Source organism: Lissotriton helveticus, chromosome 11 (genome assembly GCF_964261635.1).
Source record: "Lissotriton helveticus chromosome 11, aLisHel1.1, whole genome shotgun sequence".
In the NCBI taxonomy this organism is placed as follows: domain Eukaryota; kingdom Metazoa; phylum Chordata; class Amphibia; order Caudata; family Salamandridae; genus Lissotriton; species Lissotriton helveticus.
In genome coordinates, this window is record NC_136072.1 from 1,002,510,041 (window position 1) to 1,002,529,253 (window position 19,213).

At 44.6% G+C, this 19,213-nt stretch overlaps 1 protein-coding gene across 1 annotated transcript in view; it reads right to left on the minus strand.

The window, feature by feature from the left end:
* Positions 1–19,213, minus strand: part of MYO1H (myosin IH) — a 749,175-nt gene that overhangs the window by 677,000 nt on the left and 52,962 nt on the right. The window contains exon 6 of the mRNA XM_078666099.1: positions 4,733–4,831. Coding sequence (XP_078522225.1) covers positions 4,733–4,831 — 99 coding nt within the window. The remainder of the gene's footprint in view (positions 1–4,732; positions 4,832–19,213) is intronic.

Consider the following 19,213-nt stretch of genomic DNA (forward strand, 5'->3'; position numbering starts at 1 on the left):
GCGCTGCATAATACACAGGGGCTAACCGATTGCTGGCAATATAAGCACCCCGAACAAGCAGGATATACGTTCTTCTCTCATCCCCATCAGAAATTTACCAGAATAGACTACATACTCGTTTCCCACACCATAATAAATAAGTGTCATATAGAAAAACTACCCAGGGTCCTATCAGACCATAATCCATTAATTCTAAACATCGATATTGATAAAATTCAACAAGATCCAAACAACTGGACATTTGAAAGGGCCTTATTATTAAATGAAAAATATTGTCAACTGATGGAGAAATGGATACCAGAATTCCTGGAAGACAACCTAGGCAGCGCACCAATAGAAGTGGTATGGGACACACTCAAAGCCGCAATTAGGGGAGAAACACTACGATTTTCTATCAGAAATAATCAGGAAAAAACCCAAAAATTAACAGAACTACATGGGAAACTAGCAGAAGCAGAAGAAGGGCTTATAAGAACAGTTGAAGGGGGGTCAAAATATAGAATTGCACTACAAAAGGTTGCTATAGCAAGAAACAGAATAACGGAAACATTCGCGGAAAGAGCAATCAGCAAAGCCACAATGCATAAAGAGAAGGCATACGAATTAAGTGAGCAAATCGGGCACCATCTAGCTATCCGCACAAGGCAACAATACACCGCAAACACAGTTAAAGAGATAAAAGATCGAAATAATCATTTAACACAACACACAGAAGAGATCAGATTAGAATTTCAGACATATTATCAAAATTTATATAAAGAAACCAACAAGGATCAAGAACTAATCACTCAATATATAGACTAAGCTCCGAGGCCCCAACTCTCACAAATAGACCAAGACAATCTAGCGGTAACACCTCAGTGGATCGAAATTCTATTATCCATAAACAGTCTACCCCCAGGAAAAGCTGCAGGGTTAGATGGCATACCCGCCAATTTTATGTCAAATTTCCCAAATCACTTAAAGGAATTTAACGGCCCTAATGACTCAAGTATTTTCAGCGGGTAACCCACCAAAATCATGGGCACTGGCTAAAATTGTGGTATTTCCGAAGAAAAACAAGGATCCACCCGAACTCGGATCCTATCGCCCGATTACATTAATCAATTGCCATTCCAAAATCTACTCTAAAATGTTAGCCACCCGATTAGCTCCAATCATCCATAAGATCATATCCGCTCGACAACACGGATTTGTCCCAGGCAGATCTACTACTGATCACGTACAAAGGGTAATCACACTATTTGACGTAGCAGAGGTTGCAGGAGACCATATGGCACTTATACTCTTGGACGCTGAAAAAACGTTTGATAGGGTCTCCTGGCAATACCTATGGGCAGCAATGTCAAAGAGTGGAATCGGCGATCAATTTATCAATGCCATCTGAAGTCTATACCACTACCCCGAAACCGTAGTAATGGTAAACGGCGGAATGTCGGGCAGGATATACGTGACTAGAGGAACAAGACAGGGGTGTTTGTGCTCCCCCCTACTGTTTGCGATATTTATAGAACCTTTTATTCGCAAACTAGAGGCTAACCAGAGCATATTACCTATCGAAACAACAAATGGAAACACCAAAACACTAGCATACGCCGATGACATCGCGATCACCACAAGTAACCCCAGTTTATCAGTCAAAATGATGGAAGAAGAAGCTATCCGCTTTGGGGAAATCTCAAGTTACAAATTAAATCAGGCCAAAACACAGATAATTATCAATAAAAACACAAATTATAGCGACGAGAGAATAGTTGGGAATGCCACTTATCTGGGTATTAATATAACCTCTAACCTAGACCAACTAGTAAAAATCAATTTAGATCCACTTCTGAAACAAACTACGGGAAGCCTCAGTAAATTACACAATCTACATCTTACCCTAATAGGTAGATGTAACGTTATCAAAATGATTTTTCTACCGAAATTTGTATACTTTTTTCGGACCATCTGCCTAAATTTTGATCAGCAAATCTTCAAAGAAATTGACAAAATATTTTCCCGATTCATTTGGGGATATCAAAGATCGCGCAGAGCCTACAGGTACATCTCACTACCCAGAGACAGAGGGGGCCTGGCTGTCCCAAACCTTAAGATATACTGGTGGGCTACACTTTTGAAATATGGCAAGGCCCTATTGACACCAAAAAGACATCCAACACAAGAAGGGGGAGTCCCAACTCCACAAGAACTCATCCTCGGATCCGATACAGATGGGCATCTGTGGCGGCTGATCTATGACAATCATTTTAAAAAAGTTCGCTTTAAAACACCTGCTGGCATATATAACGCAAAAAAACATACGCAAACTCCTCGGAATTGGAAGATATTTCTACTATACGAGTCTCTGGCGAAATCACAACCTTCCAGGGATATTTTGGGACACATGTATGCAAAGATGGGTTAATATAGGGATATAGGGATGTGGTGCCCTCTTTTCACCAACCGGCTTTAAATCGTTCAAAGAACTGAAGAAAGAGTATGGGCTAGAACATAGAGACTTTTATAAATACCTGCAAATCAGAGATTTCTTAATGAAAAAGGGGGGTGGTAATGCCGAGTTTCACAAAGTTCAAACGATAGAGGCTGTTATCCGCAAGAACACCACCAAAATAGGGGAAATTTATAACAACTTAGTTTCTTCACTGCCAGACAATATGGATAAACATATCCTTAAATGGCAAAATAAATTAGACATAAATGCAGACTCAGTCCAACTGGCATACCAATCATCACACACATTACTAATGTCCCCCAAGTTACAAACACAATATTATAAAACCTTTTTTCAACTTTATCATACACCACAACAAATAGCTAAGTGGAGTACAGGTAAAGGCACCCAGTGTCCAAGATGTGCGTCACATGAAGCCGACATAATACATATATTCGCCACTTGCGATACATTAGGCCTCATCAGACGCAAAATCTCTAAATTTCTCTCTGGAGTTTGGAACACAACAATAGAATTATCAATAGCTGAAATAATGCTAGGAATCGATGGAGATCTCAGGCCAAAGGAAATACAGGGACTTATATTACTTATATTTATCTCCATGGCTGTTCTCAGAATATGTCTAGCATCTAGCTGGCTGGATCTAAATCCTTCAACCTTTCAACAATGGCGGGCGAGACTACTAGCTACTTATAGTTTAGAAATAGCTATATAATGGAGGAAAGGGGCGAAGAGGAAAAAAAAGGCCTTGAAATCTGGGGCCCTCTTATACAGTGGATGCAACACACTGAATCGTAAAGTGTAAAAAATGACATTTCATATTTGTAACTAATGTGACGTTAACATGAGTTGATCATCCTTCGATATTTGACCAAGTTGTAAAGAAATGTATTTCGCTCTCCCGTTTTTTGTTTTTTTTCCTTCTTTTTTTTTTTCTTTCTTTTTTTCCTTATAATTTATCTTTCAATTTACCTATCAAGTGTGGCCGGAGGGGGGGTGGGATTGGGGGCGGGAATAGGGGAAAGGGAGTGTCTCTGCTTAAAAAAAAAATGCTCAATAAAGAATTGTTTAAAAAAAAAAAAAGGTTGAGCCAGCAGTACCATTCATGTACTTTTGCCAGGCATCAGTGATTTCTGATGGCAATGGCATAAGGTATTTACTCAATGAAGTTCTAAAATTGTGTAATGTTTGTCTTTTCCAACTAGCGTCCAAGATAGGCGGCCTTTAAGATGGTGCGATTGCTCACAGGCTCAGCTAGTGAAAGGGATGATTCCTAAGGGAGTAGAGTTGGCAACACTAAATTAGCTCAAACAGAATGATGTCAAGTGCAATAGAGCTATTGATTAACTACTGTAACTTTTTGGAAATCTACATGGACAAATATTGACAGCAGAACCTGAACCTCAAGTGTTTGAAAAGAGGTGCAGGACACTGACTCGGGACAAAGGAGTCATATCCTTTAGGTTGGGCTAGAATCATCCAACCAAAAATTAAACCATCGCTGAACTGGTTAATTTAATCTCAGATAATTTATTTATTATTGTCAAAAAAGAAGCCAGAGAATTACAGTCTCCCATTCTCCAGTCTAATTAAAGCCTTTAGGAAATCTAATTTGAAAAATCAGATTTAGAAAAACTGCATATTTTTTTCAATGTGAATTTTACCAAACTGCTAAGTGTCCGTGTTTATGTAACCAATTTTCTTGATAGCTTTCAATATATAACTACTGATCCATCTATCGTCATTAAGATCACACCTCGGTAGTTGTGAACTTAGCTAGAACAATTGGATGTGCAGTGTGTGTTAGCAGAATCGGGTTAAACGTTAAAATGCTATTGTTCTCATGATTTTATGAAGGTGGCAAAAAAACAGCAATGAGGATTCAGGGACTAATCTTTCGACCATTCTATAAATGGCAACAGAAATCTAAGTTCAGTAAGCAGTAATTTGATAAATTAAAATGGAAGTAATCTTAGTGGGCTACTATAAGCAGGTGGTCCCGCGAATGGAGATTCCGTAGTGAACCTTCCATTGTGGGATATAGATGGATTGATTTTCTGGCAAAAAGATCTTGGCTGATGATGAGTAAAATCCTTCAACACCAAATAACCAAATATATAAGTGCAAATAAACCCATTAACGACATCCATTGCTGCTGCGGCTTCAGAAAAGGGACCTAGTTAATGAACAATACAACACAACATTGTGGCATCAGAGTCAATGTACACATTTATATTGGCCGCACTTCCCAAAGTTATAATTACATTCATTTTATACCTCAACGTCTGCTTCGCTAAAATCTATAACTGAGAAGGCTTTGCGAACAGTCTTCCAGTCATTCTTGTCATCAATGGAACTCACTTTGGCACATCGACCCTAATAAAGAAAAGAAAAAACAAGCTATCCAAAATGTTTCTTCATTGATATCAGTTCTAGTAGGAAGTTAATTTTGAAATCCTACATTCAATAATGTGTAATCATGTTCATGGTTGTACTGTTTTGCATGTGAGTCCTAAAATCATATTTCAAGCAGTTTCACTTATAGCAAATACTATGGTTTCATTTCTAATAAACGAGTTACTTACCTTTAACTGGATGTCTCCATCTTTCAGTGATCCCTGTCGTCGAGGTAGGAAGCTCTGGTGTCCTTAAATAGTATTTCGTAGTAAATGCATTAATCTGCCATAGGAATAGTAGCTGAGCCACTAAAAATCATGCCAATGAGGTGAAGGGGCTTAGTACTCAACTCCCACTAGAGGCTCTGGTGCCTGAGAGTTTTTGCACAAGTGAATATAAATTCAATCCATTGAACATCAGAAAAGGCAGAGGCAGCTCCTCCACTAAGGCAGAAGAACGGTGTTAACATTTTATTTTTAGTATTGAGCTTGCAGCCAGGTTAGGGTAGGGCGGGGTTGGGCTCCCGTGACGCCAGAGGGAGGAGGAGTGGTTGCTGGACCTTAAGTGCGCATGACGGTTTGGCTGGCCGTCTTGGGCCGGTCAAACCATTATGTGCATTTAGCACATGTCCAGCCTGCCACGCTCTGTCTGAGTGCCCAACCATGGCATTTCGACCAATCACAATGCTGCTGTCATGCTGGTGACAGCAGCGTCGTGATTGGCAAGGGGAGTCTGGGAACCTGGGTACTTCCTGTTTCTTGCGTGGGATGGAGGGGAGGTGGTGGCTGGCGACCGGCAACCAGCACGTAAGCCTTCTTTTTTATTATTATTTATTTCAGAGGCCACCCTTCCCTACCAGCCGCCACTGAGAAAAGGGGTTGGGAGGAGTCTTGTGTGAATCTATGAAAGATAGTAACTCTGGGGAACTGAAGTTACGGGTAACTCCAGCATTGAATCAGGAATTCATACGCTTGCTTCAGAATAGTAAGCAAAAACAGAATAATAACACAAAGCAGTAGAAGAGGGACCGCAGGCTCGCCTTAACAGAAAAGATTTAAAATAACTGCTTTTTCCACCACTGAGTCTCTTGCAGCCTCTGTGTTCTACGAGTTGCGCCTGGTGAATGTATGAATGTATGGTGGTTCTTGGAGATGGCCACCCTGCAGATATTGGTCAGAAGCATCTGTAAACAGAGCTGCTGTTGCTCCTATGACAAATGTTGAGTGTGCTAAAACGTTACTCCTTAGTGGCTGATTAGCTTCAGTGAGACAGAAAGAAATAGCTGCAGCTATCTGCCTGGCAACCCTTGTTTGAACAGTAGATGACACTTTTCTGGATAACTGATAGAAACAAATGATTGCTTTGTCAGTCTGGATATTTTCAGCCGTGGTCCCTGCAGGTAAGATCGGTGGGGCAGTGGGGCCGGGTAGGGGGGATTTCGACGAATGATGAAGAGGGAAAATTAATTATTCCTTTAATTTTCCCTCATTATCGTCCCTTGAAATCCGGCCCAGCTGGCTCCACTGCCCCACCTCTCTTACCTACATGGGCCGCAGCTGGATATTTTAACTTGTCAATATAAAACTAAAAGCACCTTTTTATATCTAAAGAGTGAAGGGCTCTTTCGGATGGGTGTGGGAAAAAACTCCTCATTCATCTGTGAACACCTTGGGAGCCATTTTTGTGATTAATCTGAATGATAACCTTGTCATTGTGGAAAATGGGAAATTCATTTTTGATAGTGTCTGAATTTTGAAAATGTACCTAATGTTAAAATTATGAAAAGGCTCAAAGGGACAAATCGTTAGCTGTGAAAGAACTGCATTAATTTCCAATTTGATTGGCAGTGGATAAACTGTAGGGATGTTTCTGAAGAGACCTTTAAGAAATTCCTTAATAATGTTATTGGAAAACAGAAAGAGCTTATCGTCGGATCAGTGGATTGTCGAAATTGCGCAAGGTGTACTCATTCGTCTTTGATTACTACGCCGGCCACACGCTTGACCCAGTCTTCTCCTCCAGCAAACACGTCTCCTTCAGCCACTCTACCGGACTCCATTGGACTGACCACAGCTGCGTCCACTTCAGCTTCAGAAGAACCACGACCCACCACCATCCCAAACAGGTACCTCGCAGAAACTGGAGCAAGATCACCGCTGACCAGCTCATCACCTCTCTCAGCCGGAACTCCCCCGCCAGCACAACGGACCCCAATGAAGCAGCCAACAACCTCACACAGTGGATCACCGACTGCGCAGATGAACTCGCACCACTAAAGACCCCTCACAGCAGACCCGGCAGCAAGAAAGCCTCATGGTTCACCGACGAACTCAAGAACTCCAAGAAGAACTGCCGCACCCTCGAGAAGGCCTGGCGCATCAACCAGACCACAGACAACATGACTGCCCTCAAGAACGCCACCCGCAATCACCACCAGCTGATCCGCACCACCAAGAAGTCAGCACTCAAAGAACGACTGGACAACAACGCCCACAACAGCAAGGAACTCTTCAGCATCGTCAAAGAGCTCTCCAACCCCAGCGCCGGAAACAACGACATCGCTCCCTCGCAAGACCTCTGCGACTCGCTCGCCTCATTCTTCCACCGCAAGATCGCCGAAATACACAACAGCTTCGGCGCACCAACCACGCACCCCACCACCGAACCAACGCCCCCACCAGCACCGAAGACACCATCAGCGCGATGAACACCATCCACTCCGGATCCCGTACCGACCCCTGCCCCCACCACGTTTTCAACAAGGCTGACTCCACCATCGCACCCAAACTCCGGGACATCATCAACACCTCCTTCAACACCGCCACCTTCCCGGAGAGCTGGAAGCACGCCGAGATCAGCGCCCTCCTGAAAAAACCAACAGCTGACCCCTCCGACCTTAAGAACTTCCGCCCCATATCGCTCCTCCCGTTTCTGGCCAAGGTCATCGAGAAGACCGTCAACAGACAGCTCACCGCCTTCCTCGAGACGAATGGATCCCTCGACCAGTCACAATCCGGCTTCCGAGCCAACCACAGCACCGAGACCGCCCTCATCGCAGCCACAGACGACATCAGATCCCTGCTCGACAACGGGGAAATGGCGGCCCTCATTCTCCTGGACCTCTCCGCAGCATTCAACACCGTCTGCCACCGCACCCTAGTGCAGCGCCTCAGCAACACCGGAATCCAAGAGAAGGCACTGGAATGGATCACCTCGTTTCTCGCCGGAAGAACCCAGAGAGTCCGCCTCCCCCGTTCAGATCAGAGGCCACCGAAGTCATCTGCGGTGTACCACAAGGATCATCACTCAGCCCCACTCTCTTCAACATCTACATGAGCCCCCTCGCAGCCATTGCACGCCAACACAACCTCAACATCATCTCCTACGCCGACGACACCCTGCTTATCCTCTCCCTCACCAACGACCCCCCCACCACCAGAACCAGCCTACACGAATGGATGATAGATGTCACCGACTGGATGAAGAACAGACGCCTGAAACTGAACTCTGACAAGACGGAAGTCCTCATCCTGTGTTCATCATCCACTGCCTGGGACGACTCCTGGTGGCCCCCCGCGCTGGGCACCACTCCCAAGCCAACGGACCACGCACGCAACCTGGGCTTCATCCTGGACTCCTCCCTCTCGATGACCAGACAAGTCAACGCCGTAACATCATCATGCTTCAATACCCTGCGCATGCTCCGCAAGATCTTCCAATGGATCCCCACCGATACCAGGAAGACGGTCACCCAGGTACTCGTCACTAGCCGACTCGACTACGGAAACACCCTCTACGCCGGAACCACAGCCAAACTTCAGAAAAGACTCCAAAGCATCCAAAACGCCTCCGCACGTCTCATCCTGGACATCCCCCGACGCAGCCACATCTCCGACCACCTGAGAGACCTGCACTGGCTCCCCATCAGCAAGAGGATCCCGTTCAGACTCCTCACCCACGCACACAAAGCTCTACACGACCTGGGCCCCAAGTACCTCAACAACCGACTGACCTTCTACACGCCCACCCGCCTGCTACGATCGACCAACCTCGCCCTCACCACCGTTCCGCGCATCCGCAGAGCCACCGCCGGAGGAAGATCCTTCTCCTACCTGGCAGCCAAGTCGTGGAACTCCCTCCCCACCCACCTTCGGCGAACCCAGGACCATCTCGCCTTCAGGAAGCAACTCAAGACCTGGCTTTTCGAGCAGTAAACGGACCCCTCCCCCCAGTGCCTTGAGACCCGCCCGGGTGAGTAGCGCGCTATACAAATGCTATGGTTGATTGATTGATTGATTGATTCCCAATGTCCCATGCAAAAGCAGATATGGCAATATTTGATGCAGTAGAAATGTAATGTGGCTAAACTAGTGCATTACACATCAACAGCAGTATATTTCCCCTTTGTATAGCTCTTTATTGTAGATGGAGCTGTAGCTTGGCCATGCATTTGCTGGCAGTCATAAACTATACACATGGGGGAATTTATCATTTTCAGGCAGTGGCGTGACTTCCGAGCTACAGGGGGCCCCCTTAGTGCAGTACCCTGGCGTGAGAGTTCCGGAGTAAATTCTGAAGGCGGCCCCTCCATGCACTTTGCAGGGGGGCCCCTCAAGTTTCGTTACACCAATATGCTCAGGGACCATATTCCTCATAAAGGAATCTGTAGGGCTTCTGGCAGATGGAAGTGATTTGAGCAGCAATAGTCTCAGCGATGCCAGGGCAATAAATACAATGCCGCTTGGTTCCTGTTTCCTTTTGTAATTGCCCATGCAATGAGGGGAAACAGTGGAAAGTTGTAGGGGACGATTCCACACCATTTCATCGAAAAGGCATCCTCACTCATCAAAGGATGCCAATGTTTGCTGACAAAGTATTGGCATTTTCTGTTGGCTTTGGTTTCATAGTTGTCTAGACTTTACTCCTGAAGAGACTGCAGACAATGCATAACTGAGCGGCAAAACTCATCCTCGACTTTTCCAGATGGACCGACATCACGCCACACCACAAGAAACTACACTGGCTCTCGATCAAGAGGAGATGCCAGTTCAAGATGTTGAACCATGCATACAAAACCCTGAACAACGAAGGACAAGCATACATCAAGAAATGTATGACCTTCCACCAACCGACCAGACACCTATGTTCTGCCTTCCTCTTCCTCAGATCTGGAAGATCCTCAGATCTGCAGAAGCAGCAGTGGAGGACGCACATTCTCACACCGGGCGACCAAAGCTTGGAACGACCTTCCCAGGGAACCAAAAGCCTTCCCCAGTGCTCCGGGAATTCAGGAAAGGACTCAAGACCTGGCTGTTCAAATGGCAACAAAGCAGATAGCTACCCCAGTGCTTTGAGACCCTCACAGGTGATTTGCTGTGCTCTATAAATCCCTGATTGATAGACCTGGTGTCCTTTATTGAGTTACTGGTTGAGGGGGTGAAAACCTACTCAAGCATCAACCACAATTCTTGTCAGGGTGAAACAGAAGTGACCCCAAATTAACCAGTGTTTAACCCCATTGTAACTTGACACATAAGCAGCCAGGCTTAACTTAGAGGCAATGCATACGTATTTTAGCAGCACTTCAAACATTAACAAAGTGAAAACACAATACAAGAAAAATGCCACACCAATTTAGAAAAATAGAGTGGAATGTAATACATTATTTGACATCAAAATGACAAAAATCCAAACAGTATAACCGGAGCTATGCAAGCTTAAGGATTCCCGGTAAGTACATGGCCTAAAAGTACAAACTAACACTTGTAGCTATCTGTTTGTGCAAGACTGGGTGAAAGCCACATGTTCAGACCAACCGCGATGGAGCGCGGCCTGGATACAGAGACCAGGTTAGTCCAGCTGAAAGAGTTACCGTTTGAAAGTCGAGCACGAAGAGTCCAGTTCACAATGGAGAAGGCCACGTGGGGCAAGGAGTGCCTACTGGATTTGTGGGTTGCTGTAACATGAAGAGCAAGCCAGATGTAGCGAATAGTCATCACGGTAGACTGAGGATCCTATTGAGCATCGCAGATGGTCAATGCTAGAGATTTGCGTTGGTAGTCACAGCAGGCTGGTGATGTTTTAGTGCCAAGTGCAGATCTCGGATTGGTGGTGGTAGCTGGAGGTCGCTGTAGTGGAAGTAGTCAAATTCATCAGAGTCCTGCATTGGTGGTCAGTGTGGTTGACAAGATCTTAGTACGAATCAGCCCTTTGCGGTTCCAAAGAGCCCAAAACTTCAGTATTTCTCCTTTTCTTTGAGGAGGAGTTCAACTGATGCCACACTAAGGGTCCAGGACCTGAGGGGCAGCTCAGGTCCTGGCAGAGGCCAGCAGGGATCAGGCAGGTCCAGGCAGTAGGTCGGCTTGGCAGATGCAGGGAGGTCTCTGGAGCTTATTTATTTATTTATTTAAGAAGCTTGTAAAGCGCACGGCTACCCCCAGAAGGGGGTGTCCCGGCGCTGTAGATTACTGATCATTAGAAGAACTATATTAAGCAGTAGTGAACAGCCAAGTCTTGAGTTTGCGACGGAACACTAGCTTGTTATGACCCTTTAGCTCAGAATAAGAGGTCAGTCTGCTGACCCTTGGAGTCACTTCAGCATGGGATGAAGGGTGCAGGCCCAGTCTTCCTTCTCAGCAAGCAGGCCAGGTCTCAAGCAGCAGGGCAGCAAGGTGTCCTTATTCTCTAGTATACCAGGATCCAGGAGTGTACTGATTGGTTGAGTCTGGTGTCCAATATGTATATTAGATGCTAGCTTTGAAGTAGGGGAAGCTTTTAGAGGTGTCCACCCTAGAGGTGCTTGGAATTCTCTGCCTCCCTGCCCTGGCCCAGATTTGTCTGGGGTCACAATATACTAGTGTGAAATCCTTTGTGAGTGTACTGAGGCAGAGTCGTTATGCTGTACAAGTGTGGTAGGGGACAGCTATGCCCCCCATCAAGTCAGAGATGGCTCATCCTGCCAACACCAACACCCCCTTTGTTTCACTATCTGGTAGTAGTACACAAAGACCAACTACCAGCTACACTTAGTCATGTGACCCAGGATACAGGCTGCAAGCACAAAATGGTTGGGGCAAGAAAATGCCAACTTCCTAAAAGTATTTTAAAGGGCGCTTCTCTCGCGCTCCTAACTGTTGCACTGCCGTGTGGAAAATAATCCCTCTAATGTATCCAATTCATCCAAGTACTCCATAGTACACACTCAATACCAATGTATTTATACAGTTCCTTATTCCATAGATTTCTTCCTTGCTTCATCACTACGGAGACAGTGTGATTGCACCTGAATTCTTTATTCAACTCTTCTCACACCACCTGCATGCCCATTGAGGCTTTTTTACAACAGCTCATAAAGGTCAATCTTATTATGAAGTGAACACTTTATTCGTACCCAATGCATTTCAGGCTCGAAAGGCTCTTCGTCAGGGGTTTCTAGAACAATTAAAAAAAACAGCTCAGCTGACCATTCAATATAAACCTAATGTAAAAAACGGGATGCAGGACAAAATTATACCTACCAATAACATATCCCATATCGTGCCCCCACCCATGTCTCAAAACAATTCATGTGCTATAACTTGATACTGTATTTTTCAACTTCCTAAAAGTGACATTTTAGGAATTGTCTCTTAAAATTTGACTTTACCATTAAAGATGGTTTTAAATTATAATTCTTTAGACACCAAACAGGGTCGAATCCAACACCAGGTCTTCCCAACTTGTCTATATTTGCTTTCACTTGTCACATTCTACCATTGATCTTCTAGCAGGTATTCTGTTTTCATGGAAATGCTGTGCTGTTTTTCCCACCTCCGTTTGCTTCTAAAAAACATTGATTTTGGGCTGTCTGTGCGCAGCAGCCCTGAAGATTGTAGAACTCTTCGGAGGAAAGAAACCATTCCTCTGTAGATCGTCTTGAGCTGTACAAAGTTTATGTGTAGGTTATGTGTAGGTTATTTTCAGTGGTTATTTTTTAGGGATTTCAGTGGTGCTTTCTCAGTGTTTTCCAAACCTTTTGAAATCAATACTTATCACTATTTTTTCAGCTGCCTAACCCCCGAAATGGACAAAAAGAAAAAGTTACCTACCTTCTCTATCTCTATCTAGCCGTAGATTCCTCACCTTATTAACATTCCCCAGGTGTTAGACTGGATCTGGAACATTCTCCACAGTACCTCTGCATGCCAGAAAGTGGCACCTTGTGGCTCCACACTTACACCGTTCCGCTCCAGAAATGATATGTGGGGCCTATATAAGCAACACTCCCACACACTGACATCAGATGCTTTTTGAGAATGTCTGCCCCACCAGACACAGAGCCCCAAAAGCGAATTGGTTGACAGTGTGCACATTCCAAGACTCGGGATTCTATAAATTGATAGAGTCCAGTCACAGAACTGGAAGGGCTGATGAGAAATCCACAGCTAGAGTATCTACCAGAAAGAGCTTTCCGTAAGGTAAGTAACTTGTTCTGATAGAGACTTCTAGCCACAGATTCCTCACCGTTTGAATAAATACTAAAGTAATACCCATTGGGTTTGTGAATGGACTCAACACATAAAGTCTTACAAGACCGATCAGGCAAAATGCCCCTCCCGATTAACCTGAATTTCCAGGCAGTAATGTTGTGTGAACATGTGAAGGGAACCCACGTAGCAGCCTGGCAAATGTCTAGAACAGGGACTCCGCATGCCAACACAGTGGTAGCAGCTTTGGCCTTGGCAGAACGAGCACACAGTTCTTCTGGAGGCTACTTTTTTTGCGAGTGCATAGCAAATCTTCACGCAGAGCATTATCCAGTGGGAGCTGGTTTACTTCAGCACTGCTCTGCCATTTTTTGCTTCAGAGAACCGCACAAAAAGTTCAGTGCTTTCTTGGGATCTAAGCAATGAAGTATTTCCTCCTCCTTAAAGGGGCCAGGCATAGGACGCCAGCAGAGTGATGGTTTGACCAACATGGAATGGTGTCACACCTTTGGCAGGAACGATGCCCATGTTTGTAGAGCCAGTTTGGCTGGCAAAAAGGAAGTGTAAGATGGATCGACACAAAGAGCCTGAAGCTCATTCACACTCCGTGTCAAATTAAGGAACACAATCTTGATGGTAATGACTGTAAGGAATGTTAAAAGGAGCAGATGGGAGCATTATCTTTCCATGACTCTTTCGGAGCCCAGGAGATGCATTTATAATTAAAAGTCAACATATAAAAATGTGGGGTCTGTGTCTTCGCCTGTCTCACTGTGGGAAGCATTTAAGACGGTCATCTGGGGACAAGCATTGTCGTTAATTGGGTGTGCTAAGAATAGTCGAAATGAGGCAGTTGTCCTTCTTGAGACTGAAATTACTGAGATGGAGAGTGCCTTGGAGCGGAATGTTACCCGAGACACACTTCATGTCCTTAGTCTCAAGCAACTTGAATATAAGAATTTGGTTACCGACGCGGCTAAGATGATGAGTAGGGAACAGCAGGGATGGCTGTATGATGTGGGCGATAAGGCAGGGAAATTGATTGCTTGGCTGGATAGAAAGGAGAGTGCGAGCCGTGTAATTCCAGTGATTGAGAGATCTGATGGCATGCGAGTGACTGACCCGGTTGACATTGTTGAATGCTTTGCTGATTATTTCGGAGAAGTTTATTCTCCGGTATCTGACAGGCCCGAGGAGGATTCCCATTTGTTGCTAAGGGATATCGCGTTGCCTTGTTTGTCTGAGTCCGACGGACTGGTTGGATGCTGCACCCTCCATTGACGAGGTAGCTCTCGCAGTGCGCTCTATTCGCTCCGGAAAGGCTCTGGGCCCTAATGGTCTTCCCATCGAACTGTATAAGCTGCGCCCTGACATGCTAGCGCCATATCTACGAGATATGTTTTTAGCGGCGCGGGAAACTGGCTCCCTTCCTCGTGATCAGCGTCTTGCGACCATTGTGGTGATCCATAAGGAGGGGAAGCCACGGGACCGCTGTGCGTCCTACAGGCCTATCTCACTCTTAAATGCTGAGCCTAAGATTCTTGCCAAGCTGCTCGCAAACCGCCTGATAAAAATAATTAGTGAGCTGATCCATCCGGATCAGTCGGGCTTCATCCCAAATCGAAACACAGCATTGAATTTGCGGCGCTTGCATGGTGTTCTCGCGAGGGCGACGGCACTATGTGAACCGGCCATCTTGGCGTCCCTGGATGCCACGATGGCCTTTGATACAATCGAATGGCTGTATCTTTGGGCTGCACTTGCAAAGTTTGGTTTTGGCGCTGGATTTATTAGTTGGGTAAAGCTTCTATATGAGACACCACTGGCACAGGTTGTGGTTAATGGCCGGGTCTCCGGACCCTTTGTTCTTGGGAGAGGCACACGGCAGGCTTGTCCTCTGTCTCCGCTTCTCTTTGCCCTTGCTTTGGAACCTCTCACAGCCTGGCTACGGTGGGAGCCCTCGATGAGGGGTATACACTGGACTCCGAACTTTGAGGACCGCATTTCACTATATGCGGACGATATCTTGCTGTACCTCACGTCGCCTCAAAAATCGCTAAATGTTTTGTTTGACGTGCTTAACTCTTTCCAGGAAAACTCCGGCCTCGTCATTAACTGGACCGAGTCTCATATATACGTGCTCGCTGGTGACGTCCCCCTCCTGCCGCGTGGATGTCCTATCCAGATGTCGCAGTCGGGTTTTAAATATTTGGGAGTTTTTATATTATTGGACCCTGCGGTCCGCTATGAGCGTAATCTACTTCCTCCGCTTCAACGTTTACGATCGGACGTAGTGAGTTGGCGTAGATTACCGTTGTCTCCACTACGGCGAGCGGCTCTTTTTAAAATGATGTCCTTACCGAGGTTTTTATATGCACTCCAGAATACATTTGATGTGATTCCGTCGAGGTACTTCCGAGAGGTAGAATCTTTACAGAGGCAATTGATATGGGGCGGACATTCGCATATCGCTCTTCCAAAGTTAAAGCTTCCCTGGTATGACGGCGGTATAGCACTTCCGGAAATCAGGCGGTATTATTGGGCTTCCAAGCTTGCTGCAATTAATCACGGGATGTATGGCCCGGCTATGAATCCAGCGTTTGAAATGGATAGATGGCTGCTACCGGGGGGAGACTATAACAGGGCGCTCTATTCCGGAACCTCTCGCTCGCAGCTTTCGGGTCCCACCGGGATCGCCGTGCGAGTGTGGCATTGTGCGACCGCGGCTATGGGCTGGAGGGATCGTTTGACCCGCGCGACCCCGCTTTATGCTTCTGCGAGACTGGGTTGCCTGTGGAGAACGAAAGGATTCGAGAAGTGGGATATGATTGGCATCAGTAAAGTGCGGGATCTCTGGGTTAAGGGCAGGGTAAAGACTTTCGCAGAACTACAGGCGGAATATAAGCTAGGTGATAAGGAATTCTTCTGTTATGCTCAAGTTCGCCACGCGTTAAATTCGGCTTTCCCCGCGGGTAGCGATATTCCGGAATGCTCCCCCCTCGAAGATCGTATATTAGATGGTCACGTGCCAGATAGCACAATTTCTTTGATCTATAAAAAGATGATCAATGATCGCTCGAGCTTGCTCGAGCACCTCAGGGCGACCTGGATTGCGGATGGTATTGAATTGGACGACGAGGACTGGCAATCTGCGATCTCCTCTCCCAGGGAGGTCGCAATCCCGGCCCGTCTCCGCTTGGTCCAGCTTAAAATCCTTCATCAAATTTATGTTACCGGCCCCCGCCTGCTCCGTATGGGATATTCGACGGATGGCTTCTGTAGGCGTGGTTGTGGTCTGCTTGGTACCTTTCTCCACATAATTTGGGAATGTCCTGAGATGGTACTTTTTTGGAACCGTATACATGAGGTGGTGAATGAAGTAACAGGTATTGTGATGTTGCCAGAGGCCCGACGATGTTTGCTGAATGTATGGGGGCCAAATGACTATGATGTGTCGCAGCTACGATGGACGACCCTTGGTAATATGATTGCTAAGAGAGACATTGCACAGCTTTGGGGGTCCCAGAGGCCCCCCACAGTGACAGCCTGGAAAGAGAACATGGACTGGTGCATGTTTAGAGAGAAGACTGTATATGTGGCGAGAGGCAGACCCAGAAAATGGGGGGAAATTTGGAATCAATGGAACTCGTACCGGGAGATATATGTACGCCCCCTCTCACAGAGATCTCTAGTCCCTCCCAGTCTCCCTGACCCGACATTCCTGGTGCAGTGTAGTGTATTTTGTTCTTGATTTTGTATTTCTTGCTTCCGGACCCCTCCCCTGTGTACAACAACTCCTGTATCATACTACTTGTACCTCCCGTCCTCCTTGAGCACTCGCCCGATTGATGTACTACTGTTATATTGCCTTGTCTGTTCTTCTATGTTTCTTTTTATAATAAAAAAGTTACAAAAAAAATATCAACATATAAGTGAGAGAACAGATGACAAAAAAGGCAGGAAAGAACAAAAATGATGCCTGACCTCCACAAATTCATTTACAGGATAGATTAAAGTCTAAACAGAGTGAATGGAGCATGTCCACTATTTCAAAAAAGTTTTAAAGAAAGTTTAATAGAAATATGGAAGTTCTGCTTATTTCACATAGTGCATAAATGAATGCAAAAGCTAAGTCACAATGGGCTTCATTATACGATTCTTAAATAATAACTAATCAGCTGCTTCTTTAACTTAACTTTTAATATTCATGTGAGAGCATTTTAAAGTTAAAAAATGAAGATAGAAAATTCCTTTAAAAAGGAAAAGCCAAAGGAAAATTCGAAGAGAAGCATTTTTCTATGGAATTAATACCCAAGAGTTCTATTCACATTTGATATATGACGAGACGGCTAGCTTGACAGTATAGGTTTGAGAACAAAGAGGGTAACATGACAGTCTGACTTTTGTAGAAATATAAAATGATTTTAGCAAGGAAGGAGGGAGCTTACAATCAAATGGCATTATAATATTTGTAAATGTCTGATATTTTATTTAATGGTTGCCTTAAAAATAATATCAAAATAGAGCCTTTAAAACTTATTAAAAACAAATCAATACAAAAAAGAAAAATGTTCACATATTAGTGGCAATACAAATGTATGTTAGGGACAATTTCTCAAACTAGAAGTAATAAACATCAGATAAATAGCATCATATAAAAAGTAGGGGAAGACTCCACCCATTTGCGATTATATAATTCATGGAACAGAATTCTTTTGACTCAAAAAATCTCTTGTTGTTCACAAGCTTTTATTTTTCCGTTCCCCAATTAATTACAATATGGGTCAGCCAATTTAGATTCTGACCTGGAATTTCATGACAGTATCACATTGCCCACATTTTATAGTTCTCTGTATTTCACATTGGAGTAAGTGTCAATGTCTAAATTACTTCACTTGCTGTTGTGGAATCTTGAACATGGTATCAAATACATTCAGAAATTGCCTCACCATGCCTCTCACAGATGAGTATTGGCTACACAGAAGGTACAGCATTGCAGTTTTTGTGTCTTTTACTCCCTCTCTGGTCACCTTGGAGGTAATATTCTTTATTGCAATCATTACAAATGATGGACATATCATTATCAAATGTTGTACAAATGGTGAGTGATCTAGTGGATAGATACATCTTACTGATTTTGACACATTTCATCTTGCCAAGTTCTTAGCCACTGGCGAATGTAGCACCTTGCTATTGAAACTTATCTTCTTTCTTGAGGGTTTGCTTTCTGTACATATGGATATGGATAGATGTCCACAAAAAAATGTATCTCCATCCAAAGCATGAAAGGCATTTTTTGTCAGACTCTGACTTTCCTTTGCTGTGGGCCAACTGTTGGGATTTCAGAGTCTTTAAGATAGCAGTTTACTCTAAGTTTTATAGAGCTCTAGGCGCATCAGCAAAATCCTAATCAGTTCACTAAGATCCCTCTTCAGTGTGAGATGGAGTTAAAATATGTTTCAAGACTGATTGTTCCTCAATCCAGGCTTTGTCTGCAAGGTGGTCTTTGGCAGCTGTTATCAATTTTGGAGCATACATTGCTAGACTGGTCTCTATACTCTTTAGGGTTGATTTTAAGGCATGGGAAGCTTCGGCTTCTAATACAATTAATCGTTTTTTGGAAGAGTCATCAATTTTTCCCTCAGACTCTTTTGCTTTGTATTCTGTAATGTGAGAAATGGCACAACTGGAGTACTATTTTACGTACTCCACAATGCCTTTTGTGATTTAGTTCCATTGTTTCCTCTGGAGTCACAAATTTTGTAAAATTTTGGTTGTCATCAAAAAGTCTTGGAGTAATTTTGTATGTAAGTTAAAATGGATCAATGGCTCATCTAAATGTGGTTGTGTAAATATCTTCTGTCATCTCAGGTGCATTGACTCTCTGCCACACATT